At 40.5% G+C, this 24,353-nt stretch overlaps 1 protein-coding gene across 4 annotated transcripts in view; it reads left to right on the top strand.

The window, feature by feature from the left end:
• LOC142886786 (uncharacterized) overlaps positions 1–12,032 on the top strand; it is a 31,224-nt gene extending 19,192 nt beyond the window's left edge. For 3 of the 4 annotated variants that reach the window (XM_076023950.1, XM_076023951.1, XM_076023952.1), the window contains 9 exons: positions 8,531–8,815; positions 8,972–9,268; positions 9,361–9,672; positions 9,774–10,058; positions 10,215–10,511; positions 10,604–10,915; positions 11,017–11,301; positions 11,589–11,737; positions 11,844–12,032. In XM_076023950.1, coding sequence (XP_075880065.1) covers positions 8,531–8,815; positions 8,972–9,268; positions 9,361–9,672; positions 9,774–10,058; positions 10,215–10,511; positions 10,604–10,915; positions 11,017–11,301; positions 11,589–11,737; positions 11,844–11,855 — 2,234 coding nt within the window. In that variant the 3' untranslated portion in view covers positions 11,856–12,032. Of the gene's footprint in view, positions 1–7,262; positions 7,581–7,728; positions 8,026–8,117; positions 8,430–8,530; positions 8,816–8,971; positions 9,269–9,360; positions 9,673–9,773; positions 10,059–10,214; positions 10,512–10,603; positions 10,916–11,016; positions 11,302–11,588; positions 11,738–11,843 lie in introns of all 4 variants that reach the window. The other variant, XM_076023953.1, reaches the window with a different exon arrangement.
• Positions 12,033–24,353: the final 12,321 nt, after the last annotated feature.

The following is a 24,353-nucleotide window of genomic DNA, read 5'->3' on the forward strand; positions in this document are numbered from 1 at the left end:
TTCCAGACTGTCAATCCTTTTATCCAAATCACTGATTATCATGTATTTTTCCTTGATTGTTTTTGAGGCGTGGTAAGTTTCCCTTGCTGTTTCCCGACTTTACATAAGCTCCTGTGATTTTCTGATTTCTTCCATCTTCTCGTCCACAACACTTTGCATTCGGATTTGGTGACTTTTAGCTATTTACATTCAAGCTAGCCAGAGAGACCAACATAGCATGAATGAACACATGCACAGTATACTGCAGGGGTGCATAAACAGAAAACAAACAAAAAAGCCTGTCCTTATATTAGTGCTGGTAATTAAGGCTCTGATAAAGAGGAAGTGCTGCCTAACTGTTGGAAAACAAACACAATTTTCCACAAGACCCAGACCACAGGAAGTGAATATGCTGGTGTATATTTAGATATATACAGATACTGGTGAGCTGGTTTTTGTGTGTTGTTGATGAGGAATTGTTAGACTGTGTTATGGCTTTGACTACTGGGGAAGAGGCACCACTGTCACTATCACCTCAGGTAGGACATTTTTTCCCATTTCTATTGAAACCATCTGTCTGTTCCACATGAGCTACATTTAATTCAAATCGATGTAAAAAATAAATCTAAACTGTAATACTGGTCTTTTGATGACTGGGGAGAAGGCACCATGGTAACAGTGACATCAGGTAAGACTTGAACACTGTCAAATTTACAACACTGTGTAATTAGAAGGAAAAATCTTGTCTTTATTACAGTTTCTGTAACTGGCAACATGTTTTGTAAATACAAAGAAAAAGTTGCCGACTTAAAGTTGCTGTAAAATCAATATTATGAACAGATGGCAGGTGTATATTTTATCATCAGATTTATAATAGTTTTGAATCAAAGTAATGTTGATATCAACTAAACGGCAAGCTAGCCGGGAAATTTTTAGACTGACAACAAAGTAGATTCAGCATTGTGCTACTATGGATATGCATTTGACTACTGGGGCAAAGGAACGATGGTAACAGTGACATCAGGTAAGATTTGAACAGTTTCAAATTTACAATAGGCTGTAATTAGAATGTAACATTTTTAGATTACAGTTTATTTAACTGGCAATAGGTGTTGTTGGTGCCAAGAAAGTTTTTTTTTCTTCTTGAAGTTCAATTGCTGTAAAATTACTATTATGGACAGTTGGCTGGTCCGTTTATTATCGGTACGACAGCAAAGCAATAGTTTGACTGAAAACAAAGTAGATTCATCACTGTGCTACTACGGTGCTTTTGACTACTGGGATAAAGGCACTATAACGGTGTCCACAGGTAAGAATGATTTTCAACATTCAACAGACTCAAGTTAAATTTGTGAGACAATAGATTGACATATCTGGTTTTCTGCACAGTTAACTTGACAGATCTTCTATGGCATACACATACCTTTACATCAGACCTGGGCAAAGTACGGCCCGTGGGTCACATCTGGCCCGCTGCGTGTCCCTGTCCGGCCCGCGTGAAGCCAGTCATAAATCATCCCCCCTGTAACAATAGGATTGTTATGTTTAACATGTTGTTCCACATGGACCGTTTGGGGCGTGACTCGTGTGTGCAGTACAGCAGAGCTGACGGCGATTTGGTTACAAAGCTCCAAGAGCAAAGTAATAATAAAAACAATATGCAGCTAATGACTGCGTCCATAATCAATTCTTTGAGAGATAAAGACAAAGAAAGAAACACCCCCCAACGAAACTTTGCCGGCACGTTAGTGTAGCGCGATAGCAATAGCGTGCTCCGGGACGTTAGCGCTATTTCCAACCAGCGGCCCGCCGACACGATGCAGGCTTGTCATGTGGCCCATTGCAAAAAATAATTGCCCACCCCTGCTTTACATCATTGCAAAAAGACATTTAATTCTAGCTGATTATGTTTATGTTTTTTGACCGATCAAAAAAGAAAAAGTCCAAAGTGTGTAAAATGACCAAAACTTTGAACTTACACTTTAATTATTTCTTTTACATCAACACATTTTCTTTTCTTCTGCCAGCCACTCCAACACCACCAAGTATGTTTCCTCTGACCTCATGTGATTCTGGCACCGGAGACATGGTCACTCTTGGCTGTCTTGCAACTGGCTTTTCACCTTTGCCTGTGACCTACACCTGGAGAAAAGATGGCGTAGACATTACTGACTTTATTCAGTATCCTGCTGTACTGAAAGACAACTTTTACACTGGAGTCAGACGGCTTTGGACAGCCAACCCAAAGCCGTCTTACACATGTGTGGCAGGAAATACAGCTGGAAATGGACAAGTCACATCATGCCTAACAAGTAAGAAAAAAAAAAAAAAAATCCTAAAAAAAAAAGAAAAGCCAATTAATTCACAATTGTTCCAGTGCTTTATTATCTTGCAGTACTTTCTTCAATATTTTACAATTATTTCAAATATGTAAACCAAGTCCGGTAACTTCCGCCTTAAATTAATAAACAATTGGACATTTTGATTTAAATATAAATTTAAAAAATACAACTGATAAGGACTTTCCTTTACTTTATGACTTTATTTTCATTACAACTGATGTATTATTACCACCAATCATCCAATGTGGAAAGTCTGAATATTTTTTTAAAATCTGAAACAAAACTTTCTTACACAAAACCTCGATACCTAACAAAAATAATCATATCTGTATCTACTTTGACTGGTGGGGAAAAATAAGGTGGAGTGAAAAAAACTAAAGCCTCTCTATATTTTTGTTCAGCCTACCCCGCTTTCTCGTACTTCACTTCTTTCTCTTTCTATAATTATGGTCGACGATCACGCTGTTGCAGTGGCTTTTGCTTCTTTCCATCGATCTGCAGCCTGTGAACATTACGCTTAAAAAAAATGTTTGCTTGCCTTTTAAGTCAATGTCAATGCAGAAGTGGCCAGTCCTACTCTGGAGATCAGTATCAGTTGTGAATTTCATATTTTGGCTTGACTCTGGCCACACATCAGTAACAACCTCCACTAATATTATGAGGGACGTAAATCTAACATTATATGGGAATGCATTATTTTAAATTAAGAAAAATACCCTCTGAAAATTGAAGTTTGCATCAGTTATGTGGAGACTAATGCATTGTTCTCTACTACTTCTGCATACATGTGTCTCTATATTTATTACTTTTCTTCTTCTGCATACATTTTTGTGTGTTTGACTGTTTTCAGGTGTGTATTGTCATCCTGCAACTCTTAGAGCGTTGACTTCCTCTAGCGAGGAAGACGAGGTTTCCTTCTCCTGCTTTGCCAAAGATTTCTCGCCCAAGAACCACGAGTTTAAGTGGCTGCAAAATAATGAGGAAGTCAGCAACAAAATATCTGAGTTCAGCACGCCTCCCACAGCAGTGAACACGACTGGGAATGGGCCACTGTATAGTGCTGCAAGTTTCCTCACAGTGCCCAAAGCTCAGTGGAATGTCGGCGATATGTTTACATGCAAATTCGGGGGGAAATGTGAAAATAATGTCCCAACATTTCAGACTTTAAATATCACGTACAATGAGTGTCCTCCTGATCTTCATGTTGGTGAGTAGCTCCTCCACACTTTCCATGTCAATTGATTTTTAGAACAATTACATTTTTGTTTATCCAGTACTTCATTTCTCACACAGGCTTCAGAAAAGCTGATGCAGAAATAAAGATCATTCAGCCTTCATACGAGCAAATGTTCGAGCAAGGGAAAGGAAAGGTTGTGTGCCAAGTTAAGCAAAACAAGCCATCAGTCATCAGAATCTGGTGGGAAGATGAGGATGGAAATGAATTGGCCAACTCCGACGCAGGTTCACTCAAAAGCCTTTCACTTGACATCACTTTTGATGAGTGGACCCGAGGGCTGAAGCGCATCTGCAAAGTTGAACACTCGGAATTGTTGGACCCATTGGAGGATTTCTATGCGAGGAAAGCTGGTACGTGAACTATTGAGTGCCGTGAATGCCCCTTCATATGCCACTGAAGGTGCATTAAATGTCTTTGTGTGGTCACAAATACACTGTGGTGTATTTGATTTGCCCTGCTGCACATGGCCTAAAGTTTCTCTCACACTTGCAGGAAGATACCCTCAGCGTCCATCAGTGTTTATGCTGCCTCCAGTGGAGCATACTAGAAAAAATATGACGACCCTGACTTGCTATGTGAAAGACTTCTTCCCTCAGGAAGTTTTTGTGTCTTGGCTTGTTGATGATGAGAAAATAGACTCCAAACACACGTTCTACACCACAAACTCTGTAGAAGGTCCTGTTGGAAGTTATTCGGCTTATGGCCACCTGTTGCTCCCTCTTGAGGAGTGGGAGAGGAATGACGTGGTGTACAGTTGTGCAGTTCACCACGAGTCGGTGGCCAACTCGACTAGAGCTATTGTCAGGTCCATCGGGTACAGAACATCGCAAAACACCAACCTTGTCAACCTCAACTTGAACGTCCCAGAAACGTGCAAGGCCCAGTAGACGTCACTTTTGTGTTGCTCTGTCTTCTGCTTTGTGTTGTTTAACATTTGTTGCTTGTGACATTGACATTGTGTGTGTCTTTTTAATGCAGATTTAAAATCAAAATAAAAAAAAACTTTCATACAACTCTATTGATGTATGTCCTGTGTTCATGTTACTTGACCCCAGCTGTTTGTGTTTCGTGAAGTGTCATGGTGTTACGTCATTGCAACAGATATTAAATTTAGACACAGTTTAATAACATTTTTATGTCCAACCTTTGGCAGTGTGGATTTATTGGTTTTAAAAAAACAGACGTTACACTAATTTTAGGCAAAAATAAATCAAAGCAATTTTTTTTAAAATTGTTATGTCTTTAAGTTTGTACGTTTTCTGTTTGTGTGACCTTTTCATTTGTGTGTTTGTTTTCCACTACTGGGTCTTTTACCATCAAAACAATGCAAAGGGTTTACCATATAAATGCGTGGTCTTTGGTTAGCGCTGCCGCCTCATAGCAAGAAGGTTGTGGGTTTGACTTTGGGCCTGGGACCTTTCTGTGTGGAGTTTGCAAGTCTCCATGTGTCTGCGTGGGTTCTCTCCAGGTTCTCCGGTTTCCTCCCACAGTCCAAAAACATGCATATGAGGTCAATTGAACACTCTAAAATTGTCCGTAGGTGTGCATGTGAGTGTGAATGGTTGTTTGTCTCTATGTGGCCCTACAATAAACTGGCGACTTGTCCAGGGTGTACCCTGCCTTCACCCGATGACAGCTGGGATAGGCTCCAGCAGACCCCTGTAACCCTGAGCTCGAGAAGAAGCGGATATTGAAAATGAATGAGTTTCATGTTTTAGTAATAAGCTTTTTGTGCAGGTGGTATTTGACTGTTTTCACTTGTGTACGATTCCATACTTGGTATATACTTGGAACTTAAGATATATATAGTTCGACTAGTATGCTGTAATATTTTTGGCCTGCTTTTCGAAAGCTGGTTGTTGCAGATATCAGTCGGTGATTGGTAGGTTTTTTTTTGTATGTTTCATGTCTCTGAGGTCGTTATCGAAGAGAATTGGCTCTTAGTTGAGTTTCCTGGTTAACTAAATAAAAAAAAAGAGCCCAATCTATCACTATGTATCACCCCTCATACATAAGAACCTTAGTGCAGTAGGTCTCTTCACTTAGAAAAGGTTACCACCCCAACGCTCTCTTTCTGTGAATACTATCTCTCCACCCAGTTACGTAATGCTTTTGTACTTGGAGAGATAGTCTCTTCACTCAGAGAAGCTAGGTCACCATGTGACTCGTCGTCCTCTGTGTTCAGATTTCCTGCCTGAAACTGACGTCCTGTGCAACAACGCTTTGGATGCAGAGGAAGACAACATGGGAAATACAGCCATCTCCTTCATTCTCCTCTTTCTCATCACTCTGCTGTTCACCATCGGGACAACTGTTATGACGGTATGACTACTTTATGTTGTCATGTGCACATTTTTTTTTCCATATCTTTGAAATTGTTTTAGATTGATTCCAACCAGACATTCCAGAAAAGAAAATATGAAATACTAATACATTCAAGTAAATTAAACCTCATGAGACCGGTTTTGAACTCTACAAAATGAAATTGAAAGTTTTGTTCTAAAATAGGAAAGAAATATTGCCCAAAATTTCTTCTTCTTCTTCTTCTCCTTATTATTATTATTATTATTATTATTATTATTATTATTATTATTATTATTATTATTATTATTATTATTAATAATAATATTCGGGACTGAGCCTCAGCAAAGGCCTGCTCTTATTATTATTCTTATTATTCTTATTATTCTTATTATTATGTTTCAGAAAAATAGTCATTCTCTTCTAATTTTAATGATTTGTGCTATTTGTTTTTTCTGTGATTTCAGATCAAATGAAAAATGGTTTCAGAGTTCAAAGCAGCTGTTAATTTTTTAAAACAAATGAAATATTTGAGCATTTCCATTTGTTTAAAAAAAAATCCTGTGAGTACAGAAATACCTTTAATTTCATTTATCATCCATCTATTATCTTTGTTTGCCTTAAAACATTTCAAATAATTTTTTTTTACAACTGTGATGACAATTTTTTTTTGCCATTCTCCATTATTATTTGATCCTTTTTATTGCAAATCCTCATAGAGTGCACTGTTTAAAGAGAAAAGTTTTTTTTTTTAAGTACACAAGACTCCCACAGACCCTTAAAGAAGCCGCAAACGTCGCACCTGGAATCAACTGTCATGCAAAAGCCAAACATGCAAATTGAGAGACTTCACAAGTGGTTGGTTTGTCAGTGTAAGAAAAGTCAAAAATAAAAAGGATTTGACTGTGTCGTGAGAAGCGACTCATAATAAGGTATGTGAACTAATTTAAATGTGTACTCCATTTCTCCTGACTGGTAAAACCCACTCCTCACACCTGGTATCTGTCATGCACCGTTGCCCTTTGCACTGTTTCACTTCTGGTTTCTGGTCCATTTTTGGCGACCAGGATGCTCTCAATGCTGCCGCCTGCTCTGAACGCTCTACTGCTCTATGTGTCTTGCTGCAACGTCTGTATAAGAAAGCTGTCAGCGTCATCTCCACCTTACCCCACCAGAAACAGTGTTTGAGTGGTAAAGCTCTCCAATATAGTCTGAGTACAATTTCCAGGCCAAAATCAATTAGAATTGAGACAAAAAAGTTGATGATTTGACCAAAGACTGAAGGTATGTATGACTGAAATTCCCAATATTGCCTCATTTAATTAAATCATCTTTTTTTTTTTAAATGAAATACAATAAAAAGGAAACCAATGATAATAAAAATGAAATCTTCTCTATCTAAGATCTGCGGATTGTCTCTCCAAACATCACGTTGTTACCTACCTGGGAAGGAGAATTCGGGACCTCCTCAGTCACACTTGTATGCAGCCTCAGTGGCTACTTTCCAGACAAACTAACAGTGGAATGGCAAATGGATGACGACAGTGCGAGCATTGGAGGGATCAGTAGGAAGCTGCAGAGTGTGCAGGAAAAAGAGAAGACATTCAGTCTGACCAGTGAGATTAAGCCAAATGCCACAAAATGGAATTCAGGCACCAGATTTACTTGCAAGTCGACTCACAACAGCATTGACTACATCAAAACAATAAGCATTTGTGATGGTGAGTCCTATGTCTGACTTCTGACTTGTAGAATTTTTGATGCACAAAGATGATTTCAAAGTTTAAAAGTACCAAGTGAAAAGATTTTATAACATTTTGAAAACAGATGTACAGTATGGTCATATATTCTATGTTGTGTTTTCTCCAGTCCATGCAAATGTCCCTCCTTCCATTCGTGTGGAGATTCCCAGCTTGGAGACAGTTGTGAATGCAGCGTCACAGGTGCAGGCTACTTGTTTGGTCCGCACTGTGTTTGGTGCCAACGTAACCTGGGTAACTGATGGACACATTGTTCCAGAGGGCAAAGTGGATTTCAGTAGAAACGCTTCTGATTTGAGAAGCATCCTGACGTTGCCTTCCAGTCAGTGGAAACAACTGAAGCTCCTGACATGTAAAGCTGAACACAGCTGCTTTTCTCCCAGTGAAAAGACCATCAATTTGGCAGGTTAGGTGACTATAGACTGTGTATCTTGAGCGTTTTGGGTGCACTAATGGATGGGAAACATATTCTCATTGATCAACTTTGCTGTCATTCAGAACCTTCAGCTACAGCGCCCCTGGTGGAGATCAGGAGATATCTCCCAGATTTGCAAAAGGGAAACAGTTCTGTGCTGGAGTGTGATGTCACTCAGCTCTCCTCCAGTGATATCCTCATCACTTTTCAAGCCAACGGTCTCGACATATCTGACAGCCAGCTTGTCAAGCTTCCCAAAGCACCAGGCCTCCATTCAATCAGTCGACGCTTCACTGTTCCTTCAAGTCACTGGAAAAAAGACACTCATTTCACCTGCAACGTGAATCAAGGCTTCTCCAGAACCTTCAAGTCTAAATCAACAGGAACATTTATTGGTGACCTAAATCAAGTTTCCATCTCTCAAACTGAATAAGTCTGATGTGCATAAATGTATAATCAACTTACTCATAATTCCATTGACTGCTTTGTCCTCCAGTTGACCCATCAGTGGACCTCCTTCTGGTTCCCAGGAAGGAGACTGAAGATCAGAAACTCTTGTGTATTGGACGTGGCCTTGATCCCCAAATTCTCTGGCTCTCTGAATCACAGAAAAGACATTTATCATCTGATGACATCAGCATGGATGTACAGGGACATGTGACAGTGATCAGTGAACTTCAGATCCCTCAAACAGAATGGGAAACGGGCAAGGTCTTCACCTGTCAAGTGGATGATAGGTCTTTGAATAAAAGTGCTGAAAAACACATCAGTGTGTGTTCAGGTAAGTCGACTTCAGACCTTAGCTGCTGATTGGACGCACTGAAAATCAATGTATTGTGGATCATGTTTCTATTCTGTGGAGCATACACAACATATATATTTATTCATGACATGTTCTTGTTTCATATCTTTTGTTCTTTCAACTTTATATTCTCAGTTTTCTCAACAGTCCCTCCTTCCATTCATGTGGAGATTCCCAGCTTGGAGACAGTCATGAAGGCTACAGCACAAGTGCAGGCTACTTGTTTGGTCCGCACTGTGTTTGGTGCCAACGTAACCTGGGTAACTGATGGACACATTGTTCCAGAGAGCCAAGTGGATTTCAGTAGAAACGCTTCTGATTTGAGAAGCATCCTGACGTTGCCTTCCAGTCAGTGGAAACAACTGAAGCTCCTGACATGTAAAGCTGAACACAGCTGCTTTTCTCCCAGTGAAAAGACCATCAATTTGGCAGGTTTGGTGACTATAGACTGTGTATCTTGAGCGTTTTGGGTGCACTAATGGATGGGAAACATATTCTCATTGATCAACTTTGCTGTCATTCAGAACCTTCAGCTACAGCGCCCCTGGTGGAGATCAGGAGATATCTCCCAGATTTGCAAAAGGGAAACAGTTCTGTGCTGGAGTGTGATGTCACTCAGCTCTCCTCCAGTGATATCCTCATCACTTTTCAAGCCAACGGTCTCGACATATCTGACAGCCAGCTTGTCAAGCTTCCCAAAGCACCAGGCCTCCATTCAATCAGTCGACGCTTCACTGTTCCTTCAAGTCACTGGAAAAAAGACACTCATTTCACCTGCAACGTGAATCAAGGCTTCTCCAGAACCTTCAAGTCTAAATCAACAGGAACATTTATTGGTGACCTAAATCAAGTTTCCATCTCTCAAACTGAATAAGTCTGATGTGCATAAATGTATAATCAACTTACTCATAATTCCATTGACTGCTTTGTCCTCCAGTTGACCCATCAGTGGACCTCCTTCTGGTTCCCAGGAAGGAGACTGAAGATCAGAAACTCTTGTGTATTGGACGTGGCCTTGATCCCCAAATTCTCTGGCTCTCTGAATCACAGAAAAGACATTTATCATCTGATGACATCAGCATGGATGTACAGGGACATGTGACAGTGATCAGTGAACTTCAGATCCCTCAAACAGAATGGGAAACGGGCAAGGTCTTCACCTGTCAAGTGGATGATAGGTCTTTGAATAAAAGTGCTGAAAAACACATCAGTGTGTGTTCAGGTAAGTCGACTTCAGACCTTAGCTGCTGATTGGACGCACTGAAAATCAATGTATTGTGGATCATGTTTCTATTCTGTGGAGCATACACAACATATATATTTATTCATGACATGTTCTTGTTTCATATCTTTTGTTCTTTCAACTTTATATTCTCAGTTTTCTCAACAGTCCCTCCTTCCATTCATGTGGAGATTCCCAGCTTGGAGACAGTCATGAAGGCTACAGCACAAGTGCAGGCTACTTGTTTGGTCCGCACTGTGTTTGGTGCCAACGTAACCTGGGTAACTGATGGACACATTGTTCCAGAGAGCCAAGTGGATTTCAGTAGAAACGCTTCTGATTTGAGAAGCATCCTGACGTTGCCTTCCAGTCAGTGGAAACAACTGAAGCTCCTGACATGTAAAGCTGAACACAGATGCTTTTCTTCCAGTGAAAAGACCATCAATTTGGCAGGTTAGGTGACTATAGACTGTGTATCTTGAGCGTTTTGGGTGCACTAATGGATGGGAAACATATTCGCATTGATCAACTTTGCTGTCATTCAGAACCTTCAGCTACAGCGCCCCTGGTGGAGATCAGGAGATATCTCCCAGATTTGCAAAAGGGAAACAGTTCTGTGCTGGAGTGTGATGTCACTCAGCTCTCCTCCAGTGATATCCTCATCACTTTTCAAGCCAACGGTCTCGACATATCTGACAGCCAGCTTGTCAAGCTTCCCAAAGCACCAGGCCTCCATTCAATCAGTCGACGCTTCACTGTTCCTTCAAGTCACTGGAAAAAAAACACTAATTTCACCTGCAACGTGAATCAAGTTTTCTCCAGAACCTTCAAGTCTCGATCAACAGTAAAATTTATAGGTGACCTAAATCAAGTTTCCATCTCTCTAACTGAATAAGTCTGAAGTGCATAAATGTATAATCAACTGACTCATAATTCCATTGACTGCTTTATCCTCCAGTTGACCCATCAGTGGACCTCCTTCTGGTCCCCAGGAAGGAGACTGAAGATCAGAAACTCTTGTGTATTGGACGTGGCTTCGATCCCCAAATTCTCTGGCTCTCTGAATCACAGAAAAGACCTTTATCATCTGATGACATCAGCATGGATGCACAGGGACATGTGACAGTGATCAGTGAACTTCTGATCTCTCAAAAAGAGTGTGAAACGGGCAAGGTCTTCACCTGTCAAGTGGATGATAGGTCTTTAAGCGAAAGTGTCAGGAAAAACATCAGTATCTGCTCAGGTATAATTAGAATAATGGTGTCATCTGTATAATCCAGATTAAAAAAAAAAAAAAAAAAGCAGAGGTAGTCCAAGCAATGTTTTATGTTTCAGTTTCCCAACGTGATGTATCATGTAATAATTAAAAAAAAAAAAAAAAAAAATCTGTCATGTTTCTGCACCTCTAAAGAGTTTAGTCCACCAACAGTCAGGATGATTGAACTTACTTCCAGTGACTTGTCCACATTTACCACAAGTGTTGACCTTTAATGTTATTCATTATCTGACATTATCTTGACTGTTTTTCAGAAATCATGGAAAGCTGCAATTTCTTTGATGAGCTCAGTTTTGATGACGTGGACCCAGATATGGAAATGGGAAGCTGGCACATGGCTTTTGCCTTCCTCCTCTTTTTCCTCATCGCTATCATCTATTCTGTCATTGCAACTATCATAAAGGTAAGACACAGCATTTTGCAAAAAATTTGCTTAGCCCTTTGTTAACATACCTATGCAGTACAAATCTATTCACAACCTGACATATTCTTTTGTTTGTTTCCTTCAGACTAAAAAATGACAATCACAATATCCACATGTGGAAATCTGAGGATTTGGACATAACATCTTAAATCAATGATGTGCTTCACTTTCCTGCTCCAGCATAATTGCTTGCATAAAGGTGTGACAAGAATATGCATATGTGTGAATCACTGAGTTTAAAATGCTTCTGGAATAAAAGAAAGATAAGAATCTCGGCTCACTGGTGTCATCACTGCACTCAGAAGACACAAGATTTACATTTTTCAAATTGCTTCCTCAACATAGTGCCGTGAATGATCTGGAAACATGCTTCTGCAAGAATTCAAGGATCTTGTGGAAAAATGTTAGAGGTCTGAAAGTAACAAATTGTCAGTTCACATTGGGTTTCACTTCACCCTGGACCCTGTTAGGTTTGGCATATTAAGTGCAGATAGAAACAAGAATGTCAAAGTAAAACAAGAGTTGCCCCTAAAACACCGACTATAAAGACAAATAAATAAACTGGACTACACTGTTTACACTTTTACAATTACTCTGCTAAAAAAAAATTGGCCAAAACATACAGGACATCTTCAGAGATTATTGAATTTTTAAAGGTTTATTTGCTATTTTAGTGTAAACATATGTTAACATAGCAAATCCACAAGGGAAACTGCTTGGTCACATTAGCACACAAAACACACTAAAATATGTGTGGGAAAGAAAAAAAAAATAACAGTAACAAAAAACACGAAACTAATTAGATAATAGTAAAAGTAAGTACACAGTCGCTCTTTGTGTTATTTATGATGGGCAATCTTAGTGTTGCCAGTGAATTGATTGATTTGAGTTGATTGACAGATCTCAAGCCACCTGAACTCTGTGGGTGTGTTCAGTGAAGGTCCCTGATGCTTTTTATGTTGATAATTATCTTTCTTGGGTTCGTCGTGCTGGCAGTGCTGCTAGTGCCTCTTGTGGATCATAGGGTGGGGAGTGTCTCTGAGGATGCTATGTGCTCTCCCAAGGCAGCGTGTTTTGTTAAATATAATCCACAGTGAGGTATTTGTTTTGTTTTGTGGGCAAATTAAGGACCAATTATGCTCTTATTCTCACAGGTCAACTTTGATTCTGCCTGTATTTAACATAGATTCGCCACTGGCGTTTCTCCCATTTGTCCTTGTCATGTCTCTCACTTCGCTTCATTTCCTCATTTCATTGATTCTCTTCACTTCCAAAATGGCGCACGTGCACCGGCAACACTGAACATCGTCACATGATCTTCTGAACACACGTCCCAGTCGGCACGATACAATGTGAGGTTTGGGGCACCAGAGGGCAGTCAAAGACCATTTTTTTCTCCCCTCTCTCCTCTGTTGATCAGCTGGCTTTGAATAATATTTAGATGTTTTGTTGTAGTTGTTGGGTATTTTATTACAACAATGGCAAATTCATTTAGCAAATCTTTTGTTTAACTGGAGCATTTTTATACGTATGAAGCATTTGCGCCACCATCAAAACAAAAAGTTTGTCCATAAATAGTTTGTGAATGAATTAAGGTTGTAAAAGTGGAGCAAAAAATTATTATGATTGACCAGCCAACGTGTGTGTGTGTGTGATATTATACTCATTGACATAATAATAAATATACAATGAACTGATAATTTTTCATCGCCATCATCATTTGATCTTGTCATTACAGAAATATGGTCTTTGATGGCCTGAGTTTTGATTAATTATAATTGATTACAGTCTCTTAACCAAGAAAAACAACACAAACAAAAAAGACTCAAAACTGTATGACTGTGTGAAAAACAACTTTTTGAATTTTCTTTCAGACATAATCCTCTGTTTATTCCTAATTAAATGCGTCTATAATCACTTATAGCACCAAGTGCTATGACAACAATATGTGTCCGATTACACAGGTGAATTTGACTCATACAACGTCACTTTTCGAATTGAAGCATGATTGATGAAAAAACATTTAATCCCAACTTTATGGGCAACCGTGTCCTTTATTCAATCCAGAGTGAGAATTTAAACTCCAATTGGACCACACTTGATTCTATGCAAAACTCATTGACCGTCTGCTTCCTCAGCTATAAAATCTTCAAATCAAGCTGTCAGAGTTCACAGCACCTCACTCTCATCGTGAACATGTTCTCTGTCGCTCTGCTGCTGCTGCTGGCAGCTGATTGTGAGTAACTTCATCACAGTCTTTTCTTTTCTTTCTTTTTTTTTTTTTTTTTAAAAAACACCTTTTTGCAGATTGATTTTAGAATAAACATTATATATTCTTTTGAAAACAGGTGTCAAGTGTGAAACGCTGACTCAGCCGGCGTCAGTGACTGTGCTGCCAGGACAACGTCTGACCATCAGCTGTCAGGTCTCCTATTCACTGGGCAGCTATGTCACTCACTGGATCAGACAGCCTGCAGGAAAAGGACTGGAGTGGATCGGAGAACACTGTACTGGATGTACAGAGTATTACAAAGATTCTCTGAGGAACCAGTTCAGTATCACCTTAGACTCCTCCAGCAACACAGTGACTCTAAATGGACAGAATATGCAGCCTGGAGACAGTGCAGTGTATTACTGTGCCAGACAGTCACAGTGACACAAACCACTAGAGAGTTGAACAAAAACCCCTCAGAGCCTCAGAGTGACATGAAGCCACCAGAGGAGGCGCTGTTAGACCACACATCGGCTCACCACGAGCATAAAGAGGGAAAGAGATGAAACCTTATAATAAAATAATATAGAATAATTGAGAAATCATGAGAAAAGAAGAAATTAATAAAGAATTTTTTTTATACAGACAGCTTCACAATCACACTTACAGCCACCTGGTATGTTAAGTACAATAAGTACATAATCACATGGCCGATGAGGCCATGTGATTATGGCCTCATCGGCCATAATCACCTCCACCTGTGACTCCCAGCTGCCAGCAATCAACCAGCCAGTGTTTAAACACCAGCTCTGCAGTGCACATGAATGCTATGTTGTTTGTCTGGGCATTACGTTGTGTTTTCAGTGATGTGATGGTGTTGTGTTGTTGGACAATGTGCATTTTCTTGGTCTTCAACTCTTGGTTGAGGATCTAAAAAGAAATAGATCTAACAGAGAATATGTCTGATTTTCACTGAAGGCACCATCATGATACAATACTGTATATCCTATGCATAAAAGATCTAGGGAATATGAGGATTTATTGTCCTGAGACATGTGAGGTGTTTCTCTGTGAGGAGGAAGAGTCGATGCAAATCTCTGATCTTGTCCATCTCTGTATGTGTGTTGCTGATTGTTTAGTTGTTTTTCTCATCCTGTCTGGTTACTGGGCAGGTAAGTTTGTTTGGCGTTTGTTACTCAATAGATTGTTTAATCAGCTGGATGACACTAACAAGCTGTTTAAATGTTGTTGTTTTTTTAGAATCTGAGGGTCAAACCTTGAGTGAGTCTGAATCAGTGTTTAAAAGACATGAAGACTCTCACACACTGATCTGCACTTATTTAGGGTTTAGTGGTGATATACATGGTGCTTGAATCAGACAGGCTCCTAGAAAAGGACTGGAGTGGATTGCCTGGATACATTATTATGGTGGCACTACTTCCTACTCTGACTCAGTCAGTGGCCGTGTCACCATCTCCAGAGACAACAGCAAAAAGCGGGTGTTTCTGCAGATGAACGCAAACAACAATAACAACAAAAATTCCAGATCCTGAACGCTGAAGCCACCACAGGGGGTGCCCTTGTTATGCCAAGAAGATTTGGCATCAAATTTCTGAAACAGTAATGGTTAAATTTTATTTTATTTTTTTATGTTTAAAAAAAACACACTCCAGTACAGAATATCTGACCTGAAAAACTGAGTTTGTTGATTGACATCACTTATCGATGAACAGTTTTGTCACTGCATAACTTAAATAATGAAACATTGATACAAGCCAGATAACAAAATAGTCAATTTTCCAGGCTTTTTCAATGGAACCCATGCAGTTGCAAACTTGAACGAGGAACTAATGTTAAAAAAGATTGTATTTATAATCTTGGAAAAACAAATCATATTCATTTGTCCAACTCGCAGCTCTCAGGAAACCAGGCAGATGTCAGATTCAAATCCAGCTTCCTCCTCCCTGTTAGGAGGAGTCGATGCAAAATGATGAATTCTTATATCTGACTGCAGAGGGAAGGACAGAGGACAGTGGACACAGTTCAGCATGATGGACTACAGGACGGCACTGCTTCTATTAACCATCTGCTGGACAGGTCCACATCTTTATAGATCCTTATTGCACATTGACATTGGTCTGTGTGTCATCAGTTTCATTCATGGTTTTCTTTCTTGGCAGGTGTTGATGGTCAGACTCTGGTGGAATCTGACTCGGTGGTTAAACGTCCTGGAGAATCACACAGACTGACCTGTTCAGCCTCTGGATTCACATTCAGAAGCTACCGCATGAACTGGGTCAGACAGGCTCCTGGAAAAGGACTGGAGTGGATCGCATACATCAGCACTGACAGTTCACCTATCTACTACTCCCAGTCAGTGAAGGGCAGATTCACTATCTCCAGGGACGACTCCAGCAGCAAACTCTATCTGCAGATGAGCAGTCTGAAGACTGAGGACACTGCAGTGTATTACTGTGCCAGATGTCCACAGTGACACAAACCATTTGAGAGCTGAACAAAAACCTGTCAGAGTGACATGAAGCCACCAGAGAAGGCGCTCTAAGACCAAACATCAGCTCACTATGACAGCAAATGGAATGAGATGAAAAAGTAATGCAAAAATCCTTTCAATATTTTTTGGGGGATTCTAACAGCATTACAATCACATCTACAGCAATCCTGCTATATGCACACTACAATGTGACTATGGACATGTCACTATCGCCACTTCACCACCTGGCCCCTCCTCATCAGCCATAATCACCTCCACCTGTGATTCCCAGCAGCCTGCAATCAATCAGCCAGTATTTAATCCTGTATTGATAGACGGATAACAACTTTGCCTGTTTCTGAACTCATCTTTAAAGGAATGACGAGTTTCTTGGTTCCTTTTTTGCTTGTGACTGTGTCTATGTGCTGCGACAACAATTATCAGAGTGTGTTGAGCTCCGCCAGTGAAGAACTTTTCTATCTTGGTCTGTCTTATAAAAAGAAATGGATCCAACAATAAAAATGTCCTTCAACCCAACAATGTGATCTACACCCAAAAATATCCCAGCTACAAATAATAATGCACTTTGATTGTCCAGATACATGTTGTCCACTACATCCACTACTGATGAAGTCAACCCATGCAAAACATTTCAGCAGTGCAGACAACCTATCTCACTGTATTTCCATATCAATATATCACTCAACACAGGAGTAGACACATTTTGAAATTCAATAGCAATGCTGCAACTTGATGCACACTGTTTTGTGTGTGCAGCATAGACTGATGATCTTTTTTTCATCAACCACTTGAAGGAGGAGTCCATGCAAAACTGCTGATCATCCACCTGCTTATCTGACTGCAGAGAGGAGAACAAGAGGACACTCAGTGTGACACGATGGACGACAAGACAGGACTGTTGATATTAATTCTCTGCTGGGCAGGTGAAGATCAGCATGTGTCTTTGCTTTGACTTGCCTTTCATTGCACATTGACATTGGTCTATGTCATCAGTTTTTTCATGATTTTCTTTCATGGCAGGTGTTGATGGTCAGACTCTGATACAATCTGACTCGGTGGTTAAACGTCCTGGAGAATCTCACAGACTGACCTGTTCAGCCTCTGGATTCTCACTCAGCAACAATGGCATGAACTGGGTCAGACAGGCTCCTGGAAAAGGACTGGAATGGGTTACTTACATCAGTGGTGGTGTCACGACTTACTACTCTGACTCAGTCAGAGGCCGCTTCACCATCTCCAAAGACAACAACAGACAGCAGCTGTATCTGCAGATGAACAGTCTGAGGGCTGAAGACTCTGCTGTTTATTACTGTGCCAGACACCCACAGTGACACAAAAACCAGGGGCAGTGTACATAAACACCTGTTGAAAAATCATAGCTTTTCCCACCTTGTCTTAAAATAAAAGTAATTTCTTTGCAAAATACGATAGACAAGCCAAATTTATAACAGTTTTTTTTTCTCCTGGGATTTTAGATATGATTAACCTTGATTATTGTGACTTGGTGGGAGATCTTGATGTCTACAAACTAAACTACTAATGAACACAATCAATTTTAACATGTCTCAAGAGATGATGATCATCTTAAGAGATGATTTCGTTTGACTCATGACTATAATTTCTTAATCAAAGTATTTGTTAAAAAGCCAAAAAGTAAAATGCAACACATGACCAGAGGACATCACCTTCCCTTTTCATTTATAGCTCACTTGTGTGTCCCTTTATGCAAAGTGAACCTCCTGTATCCTGCTATAAAGACCTGATATCATTCGGTCAGCCTCAGCAGAAGAAGAAGAAGAAGAAGAAGAAGAAGAAGAAGAAGAAGAAGAAGAAGAAGAAGAAGAGAGGCTCCCACTAGACCACCTTCAGTCGTCACCATGTTGTCTGTAGCTCTTCTGCTGCTGCTGGCTGCTGGATCCAGTGAGTGTCACTGAGGCAGAGACACTGACAGTATGATCAGCTCACACTGAGCATTCACTGTTAGAACACTGCTTCAATGTTCATGTCTTCCTCCACAGGTGTCAAGTGTGAAACGCTGACTCAACCGACCTCTGTGACTGTGCAGCCAGGACAACGTCTGACCATCAACTGTCAGGTCTCCTATTCTGTCAGTGACTATTGGACAGGTTGGATCAGGCAGCCTGCATCAGAAGGACTGGAGTGGATTGGGAGCAAATATACTGGAGAGACATCTTACAAAGATTCTCTGAGGAGCCAATTCAGTATCACCTTAGACTCCTCCAGCAACACATTGACTCTAATCGTACAGAATATGCAGCCTGGAGACACTGCAGTATATTACTGTGCCAGAGATCCACAGTGACACAAACCATTAGAGAGCTGAACAAAAACCCTCAGAGTGTCAGAGTGACATGTAGCTACCAGATGAAGCACTATAAAACCACACATCATTTCAGTCCACTTCAGCAAGCCTGAAACACAAAATTGTGTAGTAATGATGCTAGTATGCTTGAACCAGTCAGTTGCCATTCTCTCTGGAAAAATGGCACAAAAACTAGAACATCTGTTCAAAAAACAAATTTGCAATTCAAAGAGATTCTATTGTGTCAATATTACATGTAAACGCATATTTGAAACAGCTATCCTCATCTCAGCAATAATAATGAATCTCAAATTGAAACACACATTTTAGAACTCTTATATACCTGTAAAACTCTTGTAAAATAACCCTTTGCTGCAATTATGTGCGCAGCACAGACTGATATTCAAGTTTTCCCAGCCACTTAAGGGAGGAGTCAATGCAAAACTCACTAGATCTTCCAGCTACTTATCTGACTACAGAGAGGAGGTCAAAGAACAGAGGACACTCAGTCTGACACGATGGACGACAAGACGGGACTGTTGATATTAATTCTCTGCTGGGCAGGTGATGATCATCATTTGTCTTCAATTTGACCTGACTTTTGAATTTAGCTTCAATTACACGAGTATTTGTTTCTACCTCATCAGTTTCATTCATGGTTTTCTTTATTGGCAGGTGCTGATGGTCAGACTTTGGTGGAATCTGATCCAGTGGTTAAACGTCCTGGAGAATCTCACAGACTGACCTGTTCAACCTCTGGATTCACATTCAGAAGCTACCGCATGAACTGGGTCAGACAGGCTCCTGGAAAAGGACTGGAGTGGATCGCTTTCATTCACACTGACAGTTCACCTATCTACTACTCCCAGTCAGTGAAGGGCAGATTCACTATCTCCAGAGACGACTCCAGCAGTAAACTCTATCTGCAGATGAGCAGTCTGAAGACTGAGGACACTGCAGTGTATTACTGTGCCAGATGTCCACAGTGACACAAACCATTTGAGAGCTGAACAAAAACCTGTCAGAGTGACATGAAGCCACCAGAGAAGGCGCTCTAAGACCAAACATCAGCTCACCAGGACAGCAAATGGAATGAGATGAAAAAGTAATGCAAAAATCCAAATCAATATTTTTTGGGGGATTCTAACAGCATTACAATCACATCTACAGCAATCCTGCTATATGCACACTACAATGTGACTATGGACATGTCACTATCGCCACTTCACCACCTGGCCCCTCCTCATCAGCCATAATATGGTCAAAAAAAAGATCTGAAATTAAAATTGATCCATACAGTGTGAAAACATTACAGGTTTATTTTCACCTCAGTGGCTGATTTTTGGTAATGTCACTCAGCTTTCTTCATCAATGGTCAATATGCAAATGATTTCAGTCAAGTGGGGCCTAATAAGAAGGTGACATGAAGGTGGAGCATCAGTGAGAAGACAGAGGAGCTCACATCAGCTCATCGTCAACATCAACATGGTCTCTGGAGCTCTGACATTGCTGCTGCTGCTGCTGGCTGCTGGATCCTGTGAGCAGCTTCTTCTCTCCCATCAACACATTCACACTCAACAGTCATTAGATGGATGATGGAGATGGTTGTGATTTGTGTGTCCACAGGTGTGAACGCTGTTGATCTCCTCCAGCCACACTCCATGGCTGTGCAGCCTGGACAGTCTCTGACCATCAGCTGTCAGGTTTCTGGTTATTTTCTGACTGACAACAGCTATGCAACAGGTTGGATCAGACAGCGTGAAGGGAAACCAATGGACTGGATCTTCTATCAGTGGGGTGGTGGGACCTTTCGTAAAAACAATGCCCTGAAGAACAAGTTCAGCTACAGCAGGGACACCTCGGCTGGAACTGTGACTCTGACAGGACAGAACCTGCAGCCTGAGGACACAGCTGTTTACTACTGTGTGCGTTACCCCACAGTGATACAAACCAGAAAGAGACCTGCACAAAAACCCCAAACAGTAGCAGCCGTAGAAGTAGAAAGTTTCAAACCAATATTGAACCAACAATGTGTGCGTGTCCTAGGTTTTAAAACATTTTTGCCCCCAAGATCTGCCGCAATATTTTAACAAATGTTCATTCAAAGTTGCACATTGTACAAGTCATCAAACATTTAAAATTCTAAGAAAAAGGAAGTCCTAGTCAAATTCTCTACCTTCTGGAAGGTGGAGTCAATGCAAAACTCCAACACCTCCACCTCTACTTATCATTGTGCAGAACAAAAGTGGCAGCCACCCAGTTTGACACAACCCACACACTCTATTGTGTAGCAGACCCGCATCGAAAATATTATTACTCTGTCATGTTCCAGAAAATAACCATCTCAGACCTCTTTGCAATCAACACTGGATTTGATAAGAAATATTGTAAAATGAAACCCCTGATTGAGAAAAACAGGTGTTTCTCTCCCCTCACAGCTTCCATCCATCCAGTGTATTTTATAGGTCAATTGATGCAGCAGTACTTCAACTTCGCCTGGTCACTACTTTGCCTGTTGCTGATCTTGTCTATGAAGGGATGAAGTGTGTTGTGCTCTGCCAGTGAACAATGTGACTAATCCTGGTCTTCAACAGCAGCTGTTGAGGATATCAAGAGAAATGGATCCAACAGTAAATATGTCTGTTGAAGGCATCTTGATACAACATATTTTTGACACATAATGTCGAGGATGCAAATGACAATTGATGAGAATTTATTGTCCTGAGAAATGTGAGATGTTTCTCTGTGAGGGAGGAGGAGTCGATTAAAATCTTTTTATTATCGTTATTATTATTATTATTATTATTATTATTATTATTATTATTATTATTATTATTATTGTTATTATTATTTTATTTATTTTTTATTTGTTTTACTTTGTAGTTTGTTTAAATGGCTGCATAATGCTAATGACTTATTTTATTGTATCCAGGTGCTGCGGATCAAACCGTGACTGAGTCTGAATCAGTGGTCGAAAGAACTCTTGACGGTGGTGGACCACTGCAGCCAGAAAGAAATGGACCAAGCACTTTTTGGAATTCAATGCACGTGTTGCAACTTGATGCACAATGTTTTTGTTTGTGCAGCACTGACTGATGATCTTTTTTATTCATCAACCACATGAAGGAGGAGTCAATGCAAAACTCAGTTGATCGTCCACCTTCTTATGTGACCGCAGAGAGGAGGACAGAGCACACTCAGTCTGACACGATGGACTTTAAGACAGGACTGTTGATGTTGATTCTTTGCTGGACAGGTGATAATAATCATGGGACTTCACTTTGATCGGATTTTTGATTTCAGGTTTAAATGATGTTTGTTCTTGTATCGGCAGGTGTTGATGGTCAGACTCTGGTGGAATCTGACCCGGTGGTTAAACGTCCTGGTGAAGCTCACAGACTGACCTGTTCAGCCTCTGGATTCACATTCAGCAGCTATCACATAGCCTGGGTCAGACAGGCTCCTGGAAAAGGACTGGAGTGGATCGGATGGATAAATTATAATGATGGCACAACTCACTACTCTGACTCAGTCAGGGGCCGCTTCACCATCTCCAGAGACAATAGCAGACAGCAGCTGTATCTGTAGATGAATAGTCTGAGGACTGAAGATTCCGCTGTTTATTACTGTGCCAGAGACCCCACGGTGACTGGAGTTGGTTGAGCAGCTGCACAAAAACCCAAATTTTGTAGCAGACCCACATGATAGTTTTTCTTACTCTCTATTCTTCCAGATGATAGTGTCTTGAAATGTCCTTGCGATCAAAAACTGGTGCTTCTCTCCAGTCACAGCTTCCATCCAGTGTCTTTAAAAGGTGAATCGATGCAGCAGAACTTTGACTTCCAACACAAAGTCAGTTGAATCACATCAGTGACAAATGTTGACAATATTTTAAATACTTCTTCAAGGTCTGGAGCGGTAGTCATATATATTTTAATTAATTTATGACATCAGGTTTTAAAATGAAGTGAGTTTTTAATCATTTTTATATAATTTTCTTAATAAAGAAAGCATAATTTATGAAAATGTATGTCTTTGGATTCCTTCACTTGTTTGAAGATTTTTTTTTAAACACATCATAAAACAGTGTATGTTTAATGCAGGGCACCCCCACACCCACCCCTCTCTCAACTCTACCACTTCACATTTGATTCTATGCAAACCCAGTGACCTTCTGCTTCCTAAATCAAGCTGTCAGGGTTCACAGCACTTCAGTCTCATCATGACCATGTTCTCTGTGGCTCTGCTGCTGCTGCTGGCAGCTGATTGTGAGTCTCTGCATCTGACACTGTCAGTTTTTTCTTATGCTGATCGATTTTAGAGTAAACTGGACATTTTCCTTTTTACAACAGGTGTCAAGTGTGAAACGCTGACTCAACCGGCCTCTGTGACTGTGCAGCCAGGACAACGTCTGACCATCAGCTGTCAGGTCTCCTTTTCTCTCAGCAGCCATCACACACATTGGATCAGACAGCCTGCAGGAAAAGGACTGGAGTGGGTCTGCAGTGGACGTCTTGGACACAGCACATTTTACAAAGACTCTCTGAGGAGCCAGTTCAATATCACCTTAGACTCCTCCAGCAACACAGTGACTCTCAGCGGACAGAATATGCAGCCTGGAGACAGTGCAGTGTATTACTGTGCCAGAGAGTCAGTGGCACAAACCATTAGAGAGCTGAACAAAAACCTGTCAGAGTGCCATGAAGCCACCAGTGGAGGCGTTGTCAGACCACACAGATTCAGCCTCAACTCACCTTAAGAGTAAACAGAGACTTTATTTTTTATGTATGCACACAATTAGAAACAAAGCAACAAAACCTTTTTTTCTAATCATCACAAATGCTATACATACAGCAGGTATTGAGGATACAAAGAGAAAGTGATTCAACAGTAATAGTTTTCCAATTGGGTGAAAGTCACCATCATGGTTGAATAAAATATGAAACACATAAAAATAATCATGAGTCCAACATCATTTGGAAAAATAAAGAATTTGATCTCATGTTTTTTCCTGAAACATGTGACGTTCATCCGTGAAGGGGGAGGAGTCAATGCAAATCTCTAATTTCAAAACAAAAAAAAGACCAGAGAGAAACAACTGTTGGCTTGAAAATTATCAGCTTCGAGTGTTTTGCTCATCCTCTATGTTTACTGGGCAGGTAAAATGATTTTTTTTTCTTGTGTTCCTGTGTGTTTTCACAGAAGTGAGAAATACTGCGGAACACTAATGAGTTGTTAGAAGGTCTGCAGATGCTCATATGTTGTAAGTCTTCTGATTTCAAAGTTATTCATGGTTATTATTATCATTCTTTCTTAGCAGGTGTTGATGGTCAGACTCTGACTCAGTACGGCCCAGTGGTGACGAGTTGTGGAGAATCTCACACACTGACTTGTTATGCCTATGAATTCACATTCAGCCGTTACTATATGCACTGGGTCAGACAGGCTCCTGGAAAAGGACTGGAGTGGATTGGAGTCATCTACCCCAATGGTGGCACAACTCTCTACTCTGAGTCAGTCAGAGGCCGCTTCACCATCTCCAGAGACA

This window comes from Nelusetta ayraudi, unplaced genomic scaffold (assembly GCF_046127955.1).
Source record: "Nelusetta ayraudi isolate G7.1 ecotype Tasmania unplaced genomic scaffold, CSIRO-AGI_Nayr_v1 ptg000016l, whole genome shotgun sequence".
NCBI classification, from domain to species: Eukaryota; Metazoa; Chordata; class Actinopteri; order Tetraodontiformes; family Monacanthidae; genus Nelusetta; species Nelusetta ayraudi.